Source organism: Platalea leucorodia, assembly GCF_965183815.1.
Source record: "Platalea leucorodia genome assembly, chromosome: 3".
Taxonomy (NCBI): domain Eukaryota; kingdom Metazoa; phylum Chordata; class Aves; order Pelecaniformes; family Threskiornithidae; genus Platalea; species Platalea leucorodia.
Window position 1 is genome coordinate 67,746,679 of NC_138825.1, and position 20,385 is coordinate 67,767,063.

At 38.7% G+C, this 20,385-nt stretch overlaps 1 protein-coding gene across 1 annotated transcript in view; it reads right to left on the minus strand.

Moving 5' to 3' along the window:
• The window catches only part of LAMA2 (laminin subunit alpha 2), a 375,020-nt gene that overhangs the window by 262,353 nt on the left and 92,282 nt on the right, over positions 1-20,385 (minus strand). Inside the window, exon 3 of the mRNA XM_082305530.1 lies at positions 17,205-17,317. Within this exon, the coding sequence (XP_082161656.1) occupies positions 17,205-17,317 (113 nt within the window). The remainder of the gene's footprint in view (positions 1-17,204; positions 17,318-20,385) is intronic.

Consider the following 20,385-nt stretch of genomic DNA (forward strand, 5'->3'; position numbering starts at 1 on the left):
GGGGCAGCAAAGCACTGCAGACACCCCTTGTATCTCAGAATGCCCTGCAGGCTAACGGGGGTTATTGGCTACAAGGGAGTATGACTCATTAAGAAAAGCAGGGGAAGGAACATTTTTGGACTGTGTAAAACTTATTATGGGATGTGTTAAGGGGATTGTGTAAATGGGTGAGACTTACTATGGAACATCTAGGGGACAGACCAGAGGTGGGGAAAGGGAGGGATCAAGGTGGATCAGGGAGGAACAAGTGTAAGAAGACGAAAAAGGAAATAAAAGCAACCAGTTGACTGTAAATAGCTAGCTGGTCAGCATATTTGTCCTGCCCTCAATCACCGAAGTCTGTCCTATTTCCTCATTAAAACCTGTTTCTAAGTATCTTCCATTTAGGTGTGCTCCCTCTTTTGAGTGGGTATGTGCATACAAGAGTTAACTTCAAGCTCAACTAGCCAGCAAGTAGAAAAGGTTTGAGTACCAGCAATTAGAGTAGGGCTGCAAATCTCCAAAGCTCTTCTGTTTGGCTGCCAGCAACTGGGGACACCAGTGAGATCTGGGACCAGCTAGTGGATAGATTATCCAAGGCCAGCTACAAAGTGTGGATGGATTATCTAAGGCCAGCTACTGAAGTGGTGCATGTTGTGTATGTATCCATAGATGTACACACACACATGCCCCTAGCAGACTTTAATCCTAATCAGCAGGAGAGGAAGAACAGGGTGAGGCAGCCCATGCTGTGTTCGTGTGAGTGCTGTGTGTTCCTGTGGGTGCTGATAGGGCACTGTGGTCTATTTATGTTGCTCTGTGCAGGGGGGGGTGGGGTGGGGGTGTGGGGGTATGTGGGGGTGTGTGTGGGTGTGTGTGTGTGTGTGTGTGTTTCACACTCTCAGAAATATAAGCTCTGCTCTGCTACAGTCTTAACGTGACAGAGCCACAGCAGCCTTCCATCCATCAGGCTACCAGATTCAGTAACTCACAGTGCCTAGGGTGACCAACAATCAGGAATCACAGATCTAAACAAATCCTCAATGCACTTAAAGCAGTGTTCTTTGATCATTAACTTCCATCTTTACACTCATGTATAAAAACAACTGTTACATATGCAGGACATCACACCTCTCAAATTAAATATCACATTTGCACTGTTTTTCATTTTGGAATAACCTCTCTTTCTACAGGCTTCAGACATGAAACAGACCGAATCCAACCACTTCTGGAAATGAGCTAAAGCAGAGCTTTCGTGAGTTTGAGAAACAGCTCCTCTTGTTCTCAGAGGCCGATATCAACCCCTTATGATTCTATTTGGTCAGTCATATTTCAATTCACATATGCTGTTACGGATTATTGTTTGTGTCTATTATTTATGAAAAAGAGTAGACAGTTTTGATGCAAGAATTTTCAAACAATTGGCTATTTACGAAGAATTAACCTTCTCATTTTAGTCTCACATCCAACTCAGACAGAGAAAAAGCCTAATTTAGACATGGAGTAGCTCTCCAGATTCCTCAAACAACCATCTAGTACATATCTTTTTCTATTGCTGTCCTCAAAGACAGTGGCCGTGGTTTCAAACATTCTGCTCACAGTTAGAAATTCTGTAATTGAAAATGTTGGCATGGGAAAAAAAAAAAGATGCTTAGCAGGATTCAGCTAATATCAGTTTAGAGAGCTGAACAGCTCCCCGCCATGCTGCAGTTTGCCTTCTAATGACAAGGTCTCTCCTGTTCATCTGAGCTGCTTCCAACTGAAATGCTGCTACCAGATGGGGAATTTGGGCTGAAAGATGTACACACTTGATTCCAACAAAGGGGTTTTTTTTCCACAGTGTTGCAGACAATTCTGGTTACTAGCTAGCAGGGCATCATCTGTCCCAGAAAAACTGTAGCTATGATGAGTGTCATGCAAAATAAGATGTCCACAGTACTTCATCGGAAAAACTGTGAAAGACTTCACCATAGCAAACCTTGAAAAGCTCTAAGGTGGGTATCTCCAAATCAACCAAGTTTCCATTAGAAATCTTTCACCTTTTCTAATTAGACAAAAATTCACAACGCTCAGTCCCATTCAGTTAACACCTGCAGAACATGTATTTTAAAAAAACAATTTAAAAATACCTCAATTTAGAACAATCTCAGCTTTCTCCCTCCCCTGTATATAACTGCTAGAGAAGCTGTAGGTTCCTTTAAGAACATTTTCTTCTCCTTGAGAAAAATAGAGCCTTTATTAATACCTCTCAACTTTTGCTCATGTTATAAGTAAAAGATGATTATAACTTGTGTCATTTAAAAAAAAAAAAAAGGCAAGTCTACTAAAACAGTGCACTTTATAAAATGTCAAACTGTAAAGCTCTCAAGTTGTCCAGCTGTTGAATATCTAAGATACATTAAGTCAAATGGAGGAAGTCAGGTCCTGTAAAGTTTCTGGCAATGTCAACTTTGTTCTTTGTAATTTTCTCTGTTGGTTTTCTCCATTACCCACTGTTCAGTTGTTTGTGAAGGCCTCAAACAGAATAGCTGCTTTCTGTTGACCATTTTTGCTGCTCATCATTGGCCTAGTGTACACCAGAACTGAGGGCTAAAGTTGGTAATTTCTTTTCACAGTGCTTTCAAATAATAGCAGAAAGCAATTTCTTTTCTCTTTATTTCCTAAGGCTAATCACTTCTTTCCATGGAGAGAGAGTACAGTGAGGAAAGGCAAATTGACGAAAATGTCAATATTCAAACCTTTCTTCTTCAAACCTAGACAATAGGAGAGAAGAACAGAAAAGGTGGCTCGACTATTTTGGTGTTAAAACACCAAAAAGTTTAATTTTTTTTTTCCTTAATCCAAGAACTGATGCTCAGCCTGGGTCCAGTAGCATTGAGAGTACCCAGGATAAAGTGTTCTCATTTCCTTCAGTGAGATTTCCATGCAGTGTTCTCTCGCCAGCTGCATTTCAGAGTGACCTGTCTGTTCCTCTAGCTGGAGAAAAAAACAACTATCATCACAGCTATTTTTTTAGGGTCCATTTAAAAGTTCTGCAATGTGCAAACCTTGAAACCTAAACATTTAAAAACTATTCTCAATCTCCTCACGTATTACGGACTCGTACCAAGTCTCTACATTTTAATTCCATAATGAGAATATTAATTTTAACATAGATAAAACTATTTAGTCAGATACAGGAATAGCACATAAGAATCTGCTTTTCCGAGAGAATGCTTACTTTTCTTATAGAATCATAGAATGGTTTGGGTTGGAAGGGACCTGTGAAGATCTAGTCCGACCCTCCTGCCTTAAGCAAGGACATCTTGCACTAGAGGCTCACTGCTCGGTAGTTCCCAGGGTCCTCTTTATTACCCTTTTTAAAAGTAGATGTGATATTCCCTTTTCTCAAGTCACTGGGGACTTCACCTGACTGCCATGGCTTTTCAAATATGATGGAGAGTGGCTTAGCAACTACATCAGCCCATTCCCTCAGGACCCTGGGATGTATCTCGTTGAAGATATTCAGATATCCTTTTTGTACAACAGAGAGCAAGTTCATGCTGCACTAATTTTGTCAATGTGAAATTAAAGATCTTTTCTGCAGAGTGCTAAAAAATATATAAATAAGTACTAGTTATTTAGTGAGGCGACATCTATCTGTTACCCACCTTGTAGAGAGAGATAGAAACAAACATCTGAAACTGTTGTACTGTTAGCATAGAGCATCTTCTGCATTATCAACATTCAAACCTTTAACATTTCCCTGCTTAAACCTTCGCAAGCTTTCACTTTGAGTTCTCTGGAAAGGGACATATTATTCACCATATATAATGTATGATAGGAGGCATCATCTTAAGGACCTGGGATTTTGAGTTGATTTTGATTGGAAACTCTTTGAGGTTAAGATCATTGAGCTGAATATGAAATAGGCATGTACTAATTTATACCCACTCCCTGAACATGACACAAGGTTCCTCCATCTCAATCTGGAAATATTGTGCAATACAAACAACCTGAATAATGAAAACATTAATAAAGTAGTAACTTAAGCCTTCAAATAAAAAAATAGAGACTTTTTCCAAAATATTTTCAACCTCTTGTTTGCTTCTTTCTTTTCTTCACTTTCTCTTCATATACACCATGCTTCATTTCTTTAGCTAAACAAGATAGTGGTTAAAAAGGCTTAAAAATATATTCTGGCAGTGTTTCTAAGCTGTCTCATGTCAATAAACTTTGGAAATTTCAAAAACATACACAAGGAAAAAAGAAAATGGAAAAGAAATGAGATTCTAAATTTGATTTCCAGATCAAAAACAGTATATGCATGTTCAGTTTTCATTTTTGCTTTTAGTTCTTAATACTTATTAAATTATCCTGAGAACTGCTTTAGATGTGAATGTGGTGCTGTATGGCATTGCAGGGGATATATGGAATATAAAAAGTGCATTATGAGATGAGTAATTTTATGTTTCCAGCTCCTAGCCCCCTAGAAAATCAGAATTTACTTATGAATAATTAGAAGACATAACACATTAGGACTCAACCAGCCGAAAGGTTTATCTTCACCATGAAGTTGTATGTTCTGTTTAAGAACAGATCAAGTCTCTGTTTTTCCATGTTTCATAGCTGGAGAGGTCCAATATATGCCCACATCTCTTTCTTCAGTCACTTAGTCCACATTAGTCCAAATCAAACAAAAAGAGCTACATTAATGACTAGTTTACTGACTGTCTAAACTACATTGTTGATAAGTGAGTCTCTAAGCGCTTCCACAGAGCACATGACCTGCTGCACATGGACTCACGGAGCACAGAGAGAGAGAGAGAGAGAGAGAAAAATTTTACCATTGATGGACTTGATGAAAGGAATATATATATGCATATATATATTCATTCTTCATTGTTCAGAACAAGGGATGATTTTATGCAGCCCCAAGGCCTATTTAAGCATTTACTTTATTACCATTAGTTCTTTTTCCTAGAGTGGTTTTAGACCCACCAACAAATCGAGACCATTGCACAGATGAGAAAGAACTCTTGGCAATTTGGGTTCAATGCTCTTGACCAAGCTCTGACCTACTGTGCACATTATTAAGAGTAGCAGCATTTTACCCTGTGCTGTATACTGATATCTGAACACTTTTACATCCTGCTAGCTTAAACAAAAGGCAATTAAAAGCACCCTTAAGCATATTTCATCAAATCATTGTATAAATACTGGCATAATGCTGCAAAGCACTACATGAAATTCATATGACAAGGTACTTTCTTGGTATTAGGAGTTGCTCCTATTCCCCTAAATCTTAACTTACACACAAAACCTTACCAAAAAAAAATTAGTCAATTAATAACCTATTTCTTAACACATATACAGCTGTCCTTCTGTTACCACAGTTTTCATGTGTACTACAGAATCTTGTTGCCCATCTTGTAGCACAGACCTTACATTTCAATAATAATTTTGTGATAAACAGCTAGCACAACAGAAGCCCTATTTCATGACCACCACTGTCAGCTGCAAAACTCATTTTTTCAAGTTAGCTTTTTATTCACCATAAACTATTAGTGATGACATATTTCTTCAGAAAGCAAAATCTGTTCAAGACTGAGACTCCTATGACTCCATTATTTGTCACGCCACCATTCTCCCAGGCTCTGTGACTTTCTTTAGAACCAGAATTGCCAATAGTACAAAATCAGAAGAAAACCTCATATTCATGTCAGAACATACATATGTGTCACAGTGGATTCAAAGGTTATAATAGAGTATTTAGGACCTATATCCTGAAACTATTTACCTGAAGGATGGAAAGGTGAATAGCTCTCTTGGTTAAAGCCAAAATTAGAAAAGAAAAAGTGGCATGTATATCTATTGTAGTCATCCAGGGAAAAGGTAAGGCAAGTAACCTCAGAAAGAAAAACTACAAATTCTCAAAACTCTTTTTAATCTTTGTCAGTGTGTATTATGATCTGAAGCTGAAAGGATTTGTTTACTTGGAAATCTTTCTGACTAACCACAAAGCAATAAAGTTATGGTCTGATTTAGTGGGGGGCATAAAAAATTGGGCAAAATAATCCTGTGGAGATTTATTGTTAATACAACTACTCAACCTAGCTAGCAGCACTTTATATGGTGGGTGTTACAACTGATCTTTCAGGACGATAATGGCTTCTTAGCATTTCAGAATGCATTGAAGAGTACTCCCTCCATGTATTATTGCACCACTCATGAAAAATTTTCTTTTTTAATGCTGCGGAAAAGTCAACTTGAGTAACTTCACTAACACTTGTTTGTTAGAACATCTAAAAGCTTAATGCAGCAGGCTCTACTGGAGTTATGGCTGGCATAGATGTGCACGCTCGACCCTTAGCTAAGGAAAAAGGTCATTCATTTTTCTTTAGGCTTTTGTCTGAGTGATATCAATGTGGAAAACTTTATTCTGAGACAAGAACTGAGCCCTGGATGACATCTGTTACCAGTGTGCATGTATTCTCTCCTTCTCACGAAGAGAAAGCCAGGTGGAAAGCTACATAATATAAAATATACTTGCTAATAGTATATAAATAAGGTAGTTCTTAAAATGTTCACTGTGATGTCAAAATATTTACTACAGTTCTGTTTGTTTTCACAATTCCTAGGTATGTTTGCCATAAATCCTTACTGGTATAGTTATGTGTCGTTTGTTTTCTGGTTTTTCTTTTTGCTTTTTTCAAATCATTTCATTGTAAACTAACTTCAAATCCAATAGTTTTGCTTTGGTTAAAAAGAATATCAGAACAGCAAAGTATGCTTTGTTTCATCCTATAGACATCTGATTATTGCATTACCAGCAAATTGTGAAACTAAAGAAATGAAGGAAATATTACTAAACTGTTCAGATTCGAGTCTATGAAGGCAACAAAAAAAGAAATGTAAAAAAAAAAATCAGTATTAAAACTAACATCTAGTTACCTGTGTAAAAATTGGCTGGGGACTTTAATAAAACAGAACAGATCTCATTCTTTTTTTGTATTAGTTCCACCGTCTCATTTTCATGGTTTTAGTTGCATCTTTTTCGGGCTCTCACTTTAACAGTTCATTACCACTTAGGTATAACCGAGCCAGAGAACTGGACTTAGGACTTTTGTTTTTTGAGAGAGAGATAATTAATGCTTTGAATTCTCAAATGTTTACACTACTTCAAAACAGAATGAATCATGTGCAAGAAATACTAAAAACAAATATTCAGGATGACAGCTCTATGTTGCAGGCATGGACTGTAGCTCATAGATCAGTATTTTATACTTCAAAGTTTTACAATCAGTTGAAGCCAACACCGAGTGCCAGCTGCTCTGGAGAGGGGTGGAACTGTTTTCCCCACCACCTCCAGAAATATGTTCCTGCCCCCTCCCCCATGCTGGCATTCATACCTCACACAGCAAGCCAAATTAGAAAATTGATCTGGCAGAAGCCTAACCCCCCCAAAACCAAGACAAGACGTAGTTTTCAGTACCAAAGTACTGATCTGGTTCGCTGCATGGCAGCACAAGTGCTAGTGCCGGAACACGGGAGACAGGAATGTCTCCCTTTAGCCAGTTTGGGGAGGGGGATGTGGTGGAGGGGAACAGCAATCATGGAACTGCAGCATTACAGCCTCAACAGACTTTGCTTCTGTTCATGTTTCTCTTTAGACAAACATTTTGAAGATGGACAAAACAGACTGGCATTTGTTGGTGAAAAGTCTCAGTTTGGATTAATTTTCATTTCTGTTAAATTACTTTCTGGTTTGGGGATGAAGAGAAGCTTTAAGCTGTACCTTTACAGAAATTGTTTTGAAAGCATCTCAGACATTCGAAGCACATAATTGTTAGTAAAACAGAAAAAGAAAATACTAGCTGAAAACCTAAGCAAAATGTTTGGACATATATACAAATTTAACATATGAAGACCAACTGACACTTAATTTTACTGATCTGGTTCTTGTATTCCAAGACTAAACAGTGTCATTAACCTTCTCTTTATTCCTTTAGCTATTCTGATATTTGGTATCAGAAGTTATTCAATAGAAAGCTAGCTGTAATTTTTTTTTTTCCCCACTGGAAAATGTATTTGATATTCCAGAGCAGAGAAAATATAACATGAAAACCAAATATCTCCTAGTGATACAAATATTCCTATACTACTGTGCAGATAATGTGTAAAGGCTATTTTAATATGGCTGTGTTGCTCAACACATTCTGATACCTTAGCCACTGTTTGGTGAACTGTTATTAGTTAAAATAAAAAACTATAAATCTGTATTAAAAGAAGCAATGTTGTTGTGAAGTATCTTATCACCCAATTTACCTTATATCTCACTGTGGCTGTAAGACTGACTTCAGTCAATCCCTAAAGGATTAGTTTAACTGGATCTAATTGTGGGGTTCAACTGTATAGACAAAGAAAGATCCACACAATGGGTTCCACTAGTTTTTTGAAACCAGACAACAAGGAGATGGTTCCAGAATCCAAAAATCATGCAACAATTTCTAAATGGTCAAGACTCAAAAACCTGGTTATTTCTTCTTTAAGAAGAAAATAAATTGGACAGGGATGCAGACTGAGTAAATTCATGGTCTCTGCCGCTTAATTTGCAACATGACACAGTTCCTAGAATATATGTTTTCAGACTGGCTTTGGAAGGGATGGTAAAACACAGGCAATCTATCTCATTTACTAGAAACACAAAGAAATGTCTAGTCAGAAAGGGCAGCTTTACTTTTGAGATTACGAAAGTACTCCAAGCCAGTTCTTCCTATAGCAATCTTCTTGTAATCTTCTCAGCCAAACACTAGAAGGGAGAGGGAAGAATGCCAAAAGTGGGCAGAGAAGTGGTGATAGAAATAAGAATTTAATTGCTCATATAATCTTTCATTAAAAACAGCCATTCTTTAAATTAAACGTATTACGAACAGGTAGCCTGTCTCAGTCTGGCCACACATCTGGGCAACATCTTCAACATGGTTCTGCCAGACAGTACTTGCCACGCTTGCCTCAGGTCATCCTTAGCTAACAAACATGCAAACTCTGCTGCTGTGTAACAGTGATGAACTCTTTCTGAAAGAGAGTTGTGCTCCCCCAAGGGATCTGGCTAATGTTGTGCATCAAGGGAACGCACAGCTGAAAATAATGTTTCCTTCAAACAGCTATCAACACAGCACAGTCATACTGGCAAAGCAAAGAAGCAAATGACAAGCAAGGTCCCACAAGCAAGCTCTCTTTGCAGGAGGTTTCTCTTCTGTCGTACTTCCCTTCTCTCCCAGCAAAGGTCAGCAATATTACATTAAGGCATGGGGGAATACCACCATTTTCGTGTGTGTAGCATCTTAAAAAATCTGGACTGTGTTCAGACACAGAGCTTATGAGGGTACATCCACACTAGCTTTTTAGCTCGGATCAGGAGCATGCTTTTGAGGTGAATCTCCCAACTGCCCCAATTTAGCATGCTTTGTTTCACATCATGAATAGATCATGGAGCTCACAAACTGGATTCCCTGCAGACAAGAACTAAGCCAGGAGTACATGCTTAGACATACCTGATTCATTTTAGCTGCTAATGGATTCAACCCATGGTCCAGAATAGAGCTAGTCTGAAGTACATTTCCTGACAAGTGAGCTGGGATCTTAGCACCAAATAAACACAAGACCTCTCCTAAGTCTGTCCCCCCTCTCTCCCACTGTGACATGGTCTTTGCTAATGCAGGCAAAATTAAGTATCAATATTCAGATTTTCTCCTCAGTTGGTTTCAAATTTGAGCCAAATGTTCAAATTATAGGTTGCATATCACATTATGTATAGTAGTCCTTAGCATAGCAGCAGATGTATAAACACGTTGTGCAACCCAAAATTCAAGCTTTAAAATAAAAAATAATAATTTAAAAAAATCAAGAATTATACAGCACAGTAACAAAATGATGAATCACAGTCCATATCGTGCATGTGGTATCCGTAAATCAGCTGTGAAATATTGCTTTCAGAAATCTATTACATGCTATTTGTGATGTTTGTAGCTGTCCTACCTATAATAGCAGAGTGAAGATGTACTTTCCATGGGACTCTTCCTCCTTAGTGATCTTTTTTTTCAATTTGGTGGCAACTGTGCATATACAGATTCTGCTTCCCTTCATTGATGGGGGAGGGGTGTCTCTCCCTTTTAAGTTCTTCCCACAAACTACCACACTGAGCTTTTATAATACTAGTCAAAGTCCTATCCCGTTATTTTCCTGTCCAAGCCCGAATGTCTCCCATTCATCTTGTCACAGTTTCTTAGTTCTCTCATGTCTGTCTTTTGACACATAGCCACTTAGTTGTACAGTCTTGTGTAGAGAAAGCAAAAGCAATTACTCAGTTTTGCAATTCTTTTCTTTTTCCTAGCATTATCCTTATTAAGGATACGTGATACGTGTTTGTGACCGTGCACACACGCACATGTGTGTGTGTGTGTGTATTTCTGCTCATGGGTATTAAAGTGAATCAAATAACAAAGAAATAATTCAAAACCAGATCAAAATCCTCCATTCAAACTATATTTGGACAATAAAGAATTACAAAATAATGAATTTAGCATTAGCAGAATATTGCTGTCTGCTGTTTGTAAATGCTTTTCAAAATGCTTCTGAGCAAGTCAGGCATTCTTCTCCTACTTCCAGTTATTCAGTTCTCTACATGCCACTTCCCAAAATATAATATGTGCCACTCAAATAGTAAAGTCCAGGAGCCTAAAAACTTACATTCTAAAAAGTACTGAAATACACTTAGAATCATAGAATCATAGAATCATTAAGGTTGGAAAAGACCCTTAAGATCACTGAGTCCAACCGTTAACCTATCACTACCAAGTCCACCTCAGGAGAAGCAGGCTGCAGTAATTTCTACATGGAGTCAGAACACACTTTCTTAGACTCCTTCCTCCCTTCCTACAGAAGGAGGGCAGCGGGGAAGGATGAAAAGACGAGGTGAAAGGGTTGGACACTATCGGAACTTAAAGAACTTAAAACTGATGAACTGCAATTGCTTTATGTCACGTCCCACCTGGGGAGGAGCGGGAAGGAGTGACCAAGATGCGCAAATCCTCTCGCTGTGGATTAAGGTGGGCCAACACTCAAGGTCCGTACACAAACACCAGCTTCGTAGAAAGCTTTTGTAGAGACAGAGATGGAGTACAAATATTCGATACCCACCAACCCTCTCACGATTATACCTACCCCAGCTAAGCGGCTAAGCTATGCGGCTTTATGGAAAATCGAGGTAGGCCGTGCAGTACTCTTAACTACAATTTATCAACCTTGATGACTTAATTACCTCAGGAGAAGTGAAAAAGAGAGAGGGAGAGAGAGAAAGAGGGAAGAAGAGGAGAATCAGCAGTCCTGGATCCAGCGCTGGACCTGCCAACGGGGGTATTCAGTGGAGAGAGCCCCCGAGAGAGAGACAGAGTCCCTATTTATAGATTTCAGTCTCTGGACTTCTGGAACCTTCTCTCGCCCCAGTCCCAGGAGTGGCAGAGATACCAGTCGAATTAAGAGGGGCGAGCAGCCAGACCAAGGGGAGCGATGCCAGGACCCTCCCCCAGGCAGTGGGGGGGGGGGGGGGGCAATAAGAGGCTTCACAGCCCGAGGGGACGGGGCCGAGGCCAGGCCCCCCTGTCTGCACAGGGCTCCCTCCCTCACCCTCGCTCCAGGCACCGGCCGGTCCTGGGTCCTACCGACTGTCGCTCTGCATTGCGGTTTTAGCACCAAGGCTGTTTGAGGCATCTCGTTGTTTTGAGCTAGCAGTTCTCTATACTTTATAGAGAAGTCAAGCACATAGCTTAATCAGTTATTCTTGCTCTTGCACCGTATGAGGTGCACCTTATGAGATCTTAGGAGGCTCTGAGGAGTATCAACTACTTTCTTTTTCTTCAGAAATATATGCCTGCAAAGGATTACCTGGACACTGAACTGATCCTCCACAATCTCAGGCAATTAAGATATACTTATTAAGTCCAGAATTTTCTGACAGAACATTAACTCTGGGGCCACTCAAGTTCCACGCACCTACAAATCACATACAATATTCCAGCACCATTTAAAAAAACATAAAGTGTATAGTAAAAACATCAAACCCCACATAAATATGCTCCTGGCACAAGTATCTTCGCAATATCAAGGGCATTGCCAACGTCCTTGTTCCCCACAACAGCAGAGAATTTGTTAATAAAAGTGTCCTGATGTGTGCAGAAATCAGAAACAGATGGGCTGACCACCTCACCTCAAACTGCCAACTGGTTTTCCTGTGTATTTGCCCATACTCTACTAATCTTCCACATCACTGTGAAATTAAAACAATTGAGGATTCGTGTTAGCGTGAGTACAGGGAATATGTTCTCCCTGGAAGTCTAAGCATCTCTGTTTTGCCAGCTCCCTTTTCCATACTTCTTGAAGAGAAGGCTTATTTTCTGTCCTGCTAAACACTGCACTCACCAGACCTGAATTACTTTTGTTGCACTTGAACTACCCACCACTCTCAAGGCGAAACCCACAGACCCTATACAACCAGCAGGACTAAGAGATGCAGAACAGCAGACAGCTTCTCCTGGTAACCTGTGAGTGCTTCATAGATGCAACAACCTGGCACACCAATTAACCTACCCTGCCAAACTCAGATCTGCAGTTTCACTTTCATTAACAGGGTAGCTCAACCTCGCATTTTAACCTCTATTTAAATTCGTGTGAGCAACTCCCAAATAAATCTACATTCATATTTTGACCTCCTATGCACTTGCTGGATGAAAAGCAGTGTAAATAATAATTTCACATGTACAGCTACAAATGGCGTTCCATAATATTCTTGTGAAATAGATACGATGATGATTGATTGTCAAAATGGCTAAAAAGTCTAGAAAAGTAAGAGTTAAGTGCAAATTAGCAAAGATGCTCAGAACCAAATAGTTCCAGTTTTCAATTCCTATTTTTATAATAGATGGGGTACAAATTTCAAACGTACTTTGATGAATTAGAAACCTAGCCTCCATTATAGATTAAAGCTCTTTATAAGTATTATGGTAAACCTCAACTGTTGGGAGAAAAGAAAAAAAAACCTGCGTTTTTCCCAACCTAACTGATAATATTTTGGCTCCTTCTAAAGTTAAATATATTTTGCTTCTTCAGTTTATTAGCTATTGCTAACTAGTATACACCATTTTTATATGGCTACACTGCACAATAAAGTAAAAAAAAAAAAATGTAGCTGCCCCAAAAGGCCAAGCATTATATAAATGAAGAAACTGTAATTATTTTCCTGATTTTTTCATGAAATTAGGATTGCTAAAAGCATTCCATGTATTGTCATAATTACTAGTAATAACATACAAACTAATGCATTCCTCCAATTTTCAGTCCATTACTTGTAGATTTGTCATTTGTTATTTCTGTCTCACAAAAAGAAGTTAAGCATTTTTATACTTAAAGCAAGAATTTATCAACACAAACATAGCAATTACTGAATCTCCTATAAGCCAAAGGTAAAGAATGGTATTTCTTTTAAGTGAGGTCTCAAAGGTATCTAGTGACCTCCATCATTCAGAGGAACTACTATGCATGACACTAGCTGGAAGAGAAATTTTATATTTAACCGACTACTTTAATAAAGCCTACAATGCTGTGTCCACAAAATGCTAAAATACGCAAACAAAACCTCCTAATACTCCTTAAAATCCAAACAACTCTTATTTCTTACTGAGCAATCTAAAAGCCACACAAATTGCAACATACATTTTACTACATCTTGGGGAACAAAACTGTTGTTCTGTTCATGTAAGGTAGTGAGTAAACATAACATGCATTCCTAACTACATGAGTTACTCAGATCATAAAGTGTGTGCCAGACAGCATTAGTGACAAAGGGTCTTATCTCACCTCTCTGACGTACACGGGAACCTCAACACTGCTCCTATTCCAGCCAATACAACTGAATGGGCTTAAGAGAAGGTATCATCAGCTTTAGTACTGCAAAGGGACCGCCAAGCTTTGAACAATAAGCAAGAGAACACGGGAAGGAAACAGGCTCATACTCGAGCCTTGTCTCCTTTAAAAAAATAACAAAAAAACCCCCAAACCCACACAACACACAGTGCAGTACACTCGGACTACTGTCAACTGGCATGCAAAGAAGCCTTTTAAGTACATTAGAACAACCCATACTTTTTCTTCAGTATAGTCACTGACCCTGTAGTTGCTAGCTTTTAGTATAGTAGAAAACCTAAAACTTTCGGAAGGGCGCAAATTTGCTTATTTCTTATGACAATCTAGATATTGACATAGCAGAAAAAAACCAGAAGTTGTAAAGCTCTAATTTAGCAAACCTGACCTAAACAACTACACAAGTAAAATCAGTAGGGTGATAAAAAACAAGGATGGTAGTTTAGTTCTAATGCCTGAGAGCTACTCACATATTAACAGATCATAGCCAACAATAGGCACAATTCCTTTCTGTAAAGGCAAACCAGTTAATAACTCTGAAAGTTTAAAGGACATTTAAAAAAACCCAAACCTTTTTAATGCATAGGAGCTTAAACTCAAACTTCTGTAAAAAAGGTTTAGCTCTGCTGATTGAAAGACAAACGCACATTGAATAGTTTTGCATATATAAGGCCAAAGATGCAGATGTAGGATTGTTTCTGCCAGTAACAATGAGGGCTCCAAAGCCAGAATGCTAATAATTCTTCCAGGATTCAAAGGCTCTTCCAGGTATAAAGACTACTGCTTTCCAAGTACTTCTGCGTCACAGATACAAGGTACTTACAAGAATTTTTACCATCAGATCATGTCAGTGACAGGTTTTTTACAAGAAATAAAGGATAAAAAACTAGAAATCCAAGTATTACTCTTCATTAAACCTTACTGAAGTTCTGAGTTCTGAACTAAGTTAAGACTAAGTTTGATCTCTTACAACAAAATTCTATGTATGGATGCACACAGATGTCTCTTCATTTTATTTTATTTTCTGACAAACTATGCTTTATTCAACCCCCTTTAGTTGATAATTAGCTATTGACCTCTTTAAGTATGGCTAAATGAGAAAGAAAGGAGATAAGGACAGGCAGCTTCCAAGTGAAACTGATAAACCAATAACAATAAACCGAAATAGAAAGCTGATCTCAGTAAAGAGATCACAGAGGAAGGGGGAGCTGGGAAGAGGAATCTCTCTCCAGTGAGACAGAGAAAGTGCCTTCCCTTTTTTCTTTACACCTGGAAAGCAGATTATGACATGGTTTCTCACAGCATTCTCCTGGAGAAGCTGGCTGCTCATGGCTTGGATAAGTGCACTCTGTGCTGGGTTAAAAACTGGCTGGACGGCTGAGCCCAGAGAGTGGTGGTGAATGGAGTGAAATCCAGTTGGCGGCCAGTCACGAATGGTGCTCCCCAGGGCTCAGTGTTGGGGCCAGTTCTGTTTAATATCTTTATCAACGATCTGGATGAGGGGATCGAGTGCACCCGCAGTAAGTTTGCAGACGATATCAAGTTGGGTGGAAGTGTCAATCTGCTGGAGGGTAGGAAGGCCCTACAGAGGGACCTGGACAGGCTGGATCGATGGGCCGGGGCCAACCGTATGAGATTCAACAAGGCTCAGTGCTGGGTCCTGCACTTCGGTCACAACAACCCCATGCGATGCTATAGGCTTGGGGAGGAGTGGCTGGAGAGCTGCCTGGCAGAAAAGGACCTGGGGGTGTTGGTTGACAGCCACCTGAACATGAGCCAGCAGTGTGCTCAGGTGGCCAAGAAGGCCAATGGCATCCTGGCTTGCATCAGAAACAGTGTGGCCAGCAGGACTAGGGAAGTGATCATCTCCCTGTACTCGGCACTGGTGAGGCTGCACCTCGAATATTGTGTTCAGTTTTGGGCCCCCCACTACAAGAAGGACATCGAGGTGCTGGAGCGTGTCCAGAGGAGGGCAACGAAGCTGGTGAAGGGTCTGGAGCACAAGTCTCATGAGGAGTGGCTGAGGGAGCTGGGGTTGTTTAGCTTGGAGGAGAGGAGGCTGAGGGGACATCTTACCACTCTCTACAACTACCTGAAAAGAGGTTGTAGCGAGGTGGGGGTCGATCTCTTCTCCCAAGTAACAAGCGATAGGACAAAAGAAAATGTCCTCAAGTTGTACCAGCAGGGCTTTACATTGGATATTAGGAAAAATTTCTTCACTGAAAGGGTTGTCAAGCATTGGAACAGGCTGCCCAGGGAAGTGGTTGAGTCCTCATCTCTGGAGGTATTTAAAAGACGTGTAGATGTGGTACTTAGGGACATGGTCTAGTGGTGGACTTGGCAGTGATAGGTTTATGGTTGGACTCGATGATCTTAAGGGCCTTTTCCAACCTAAATGATTCTATGATTCTGCTATTTTATGGTCTGAGTCAAGTTGCAGACCAATATGTGCCAGCCACAGACCAGAGAAGATTTTAAGGGTGAGGGGATTAATTTGTTACCCACTTAACTGAATACCAAAATGGTCAAGTTTAATAACATGATGAATAAATTTGGTACCAGATAATTGTTCTGTATTTATCTTGGCATAATAAAAATCAAATTATTTTCCATCTACCCTCAAATCCTCTCGCTTACATACCTGGAATTTATGTAGCATTTTTGTAAGCATCAGATAACTGCATTCTGCATAGCTACGTCTGTCAAGCAAGATTCCACTAGCAACAGGCAACTTATTTAAGGATCTCATTAGCCAATCTCCTCCCTTTACCCAGGCTGTCCCTCAGAATAACCCATCACATGCGCATGTACCCCTAGCATAGTTGAACTGTTTTTAGTGTATTTAAGTATTTTTAGTATTTTTTCTGTATTTAAGTGTATAGTACTATGTTACTGAAACAAGAAAGAACAGTATTCTGAATATAAATTTTTATTTGTATTAATTTTTCCCTGAAACTATCTTTTAATTGTCTTTAAAGAGCCAAGCCAGAAGGTATCATGAAAAAAACACTGAAAATGTTATATTTAAAATCATTTTAAACATGACTTCATAAAAATATATATGAAATAATTAATTTTAATTTGGTACATTATATTACAATGAATGGGTCAGTCAAAATTATCTATATAAACAAACAACAGAAAGTTATAGGAGAAGCTGAGTGTGTTTTCATAATACGAAAGCAACAGAGAGCAAAGAGGAAAATAATCCAGGTGATCTGTTGTGCAAGAAAGAAAGCTTTTGCAGAAGCAAACAAACAGAAGTCTACCTGTTGGAGGTCCAATGTAATGGTCACATAATGATATTCGATTCCATTCTGGATACTAGGGCTTTGCCACCAAGTGTTCTTGCCGTCAATTGCATTTGTTATCGGATGTCGCTCTGTTAGAACAGCAGAAATACATAAATGTATTTCAAAATTATTAGGAGATTTAAATGTTTTTAGATCTAAAATCCAGAATTTAATACAATTACAAAACTAATGAGGCAGCACTTTAAAATAAAAACCAGAAAATTATTTTTTCTTTTACTCTTGGGGCAGTCATGCTTGTTATTACTGGAATACTCATCTAATGTTAAATTTTGGCTAGGATCACAAGGTGATTCAGAACACCTAAATGCACTTGGAGGCTCTCCTGATTCTACAGAAAACGCAGGCATCTAAATCAAGTGAACAATTTCTGCAGTCTTCCAAAGTTTCAAGTACTGTAAAGTCATTAAGTGTTGCAACAGAACAACAGGAACCTGAGATACAGTGTGCAAAGAAAGCAGAGATTAAAGTAATGCTGGTACTTGCATTTCTAAGACATTTCTAAGCACACATGGAAATAATTCAGGAAATAATTCAGAAATCATTACAGAGGAAATGATTCAGAAATCTACAGAATAATTTCTCAACTGGAAAATTGTCTGACTCACATACATGCATATAAAGAAGGCTTGCTTGGTTAAAATCCATATCAAAGTCCAAGATGCATTACTTTTCATGTCTACGTTTACTCTGCTGCAATGTCCCAAATAATAGGGATAAGAGTTGATACATAATTGAATTCTTCCTAGATTTCAAGATCTAAATTATTGAAGTTTGTTTACACAGTATTTTAATGTTATTTAGACTGAGAAAAATCGCACTCAACATTTCCAGGTTACTTTTTGTGGTCAAGTCATGTTTCTCTCCTGTACAAAGTGGAGAATAACATAACCTCAATTTTAAAAGGTACAAGGATCTATATTTTGAAGTCCCTAATTGCCTAGAGCAAGTCTGTACATTATGGGGAAAATACCCAAAGGAAATTCAAATACAGTACGTTTCTTCTATGCAAGTTCTGCCTGCAAGAACATAACAAGATACAAGAAATCCTACCCCTTTCATTAACGATGGCTCTCTAAACTGACAGGTTTTCTTGATATAAAACTGGAATACGTTTCATTACTAGCTAGTCCTAGAATTGTAAATAATTAATTCATGAACTGATTAATTTACTTGTTATTTACTTGTTAACCAGCCAGATTGATAGTCTCTGTGTCTCTGGTTTTTTGCTACATCAACCACCTGTGGTGGACAGGAGTCCTAGCTCATTAAGGAAAGCCAGAATGTCTGAACATATTTAAAGATACAATTAAAGTGCTTTGTGGGAGTGAGGGAAGGCATAAGCCCTCAAAATTGAAAATGCCAAAAATTTCATTTAAATATCAGATTATTCAGTGGCATTAGTGGGCACCAACATTTGCAAGTTAGAATACTGGTGCTACAAGCGACATTATTAGTAGCTTTATCTTTATATTGAAAAGAAAAGCAAAACACACCCATGCTTTACATGTTGTCAGTTCCCACAGCTCTGATCATTTTCACAAACCTTGGCTTTAAATGAGTCCTAGCAAAAATCAAACTCGGAGCTCCTCAGTGATTGTGACAGAAGCTGTCTAATTGGAAATTTTAATGTACGTCTCTTCAGGTGAAATTGATATAAAGGTAAATCATGAGAAGGAGGGTTGGGAGATGAATCAACAATTGACTGTAATCACCATTATGAAAGTTTAATCATAATTAATTTGAAAACACTGATTAATTGCTGGCATGTTTTGCCTATTTAAAAGGGAAGGGAAAATAATATAGTATTTGCAAAAAGGACTGGATTGCAAATGCAGTTCAAGGACCAATCTCCCTGATGGATGGCAAGGGGGAGAACTCACAGAGTGAGCCCATCAAACTGTGCTCTTTAATTTGGGCTCACAGGTGATTAACCAGGGAATTTGTGTTCATTTCCTACTACAGTAATTAAGGGGAGGCACTCCAGACTCACACATTCCAGGGGGATCATTTAAAGTCTGGTTACATTACATGGTTCTCCTATTAATGAGCCACCTCTGTTTAAATAAGGCACTTCCTTCTGCCAAATGAACATTTAAAAACCTTAAAACAAGATGTGGTTGGCAACAAAAGACCAGACATTATGAAGCTGGGCAGATTCGAGTTTTTAAGAGGGTAGGAGTGAGGGGAAACACAAGTATAAATCATTCAGATGGGGTTTTTATATATATATATATATAGACATGTATGTCTGTGTATATACACATACAATAGTGTACGCTATCTAGTATCATAGGCAGGACATGGGAACAAAGCAATCCAGCTCTGTTTTAGGTTTGGTGTCTGAATTAAACAAACTTGATATAGAAAAAAATACTTGTATGATGTGCATGCGTCTCTAAATACCCATCCATAAAGAAAGGAAAGAATCTATTGCACAGTGTTTGCCAGTCAGAATGGTTCCAAAAGCCCCTGAAATCTTCTCTGCGTGAGACACAGTGTAACATCATTTGAATGCTTATATTGCTACAAAATCATGCGACCTTTCCTCAGAAGGCAGCATTTAGTACAAGTAAAAAAGACGTCAAAACTTGGAAACTATCTTGGGAAAAATAAATAGTTTGCAACGGTGTTCAGACCAATGAAGTAGTCTATACTGGGGCAATTATAATTAGCTTCGCAAATACAAGATGGGGAGCAAATGGATAGGTAGCCATTTAGCAGGAAAGCATCTGGGGATTATGATGGACAACCAGCTATATATCTCTCAGTGGTGTCACACCATTAAAAATGGGAAATATCTAAGTAAAACATGTAAACAGGAATATATTCTGTTCATTCTGAAGCAAACTTGCATCTCTATGCAGTGCTGGTAAGAGCTCAGATAATTTTTAATAAAGATGAAAACGTGTAGAGATAATTCAGAGAACTGCAATTTGCACAGTTAAGAGTTCTAGAAAATAAAACCTACAAGAAGAATGAAAGAAAAGAGATAGCTTAGTGTAGAAACTAGATAGAGCAGAAATACCATCAACTCTCAACTGAGTAAAAGACTTTTGTAAAGAAATAGGGAATAATCCATTCCTTGTATTGACTGAAGTTAGGAAAAAGGTAACATGAATTTCTGCAAGGAAGATGC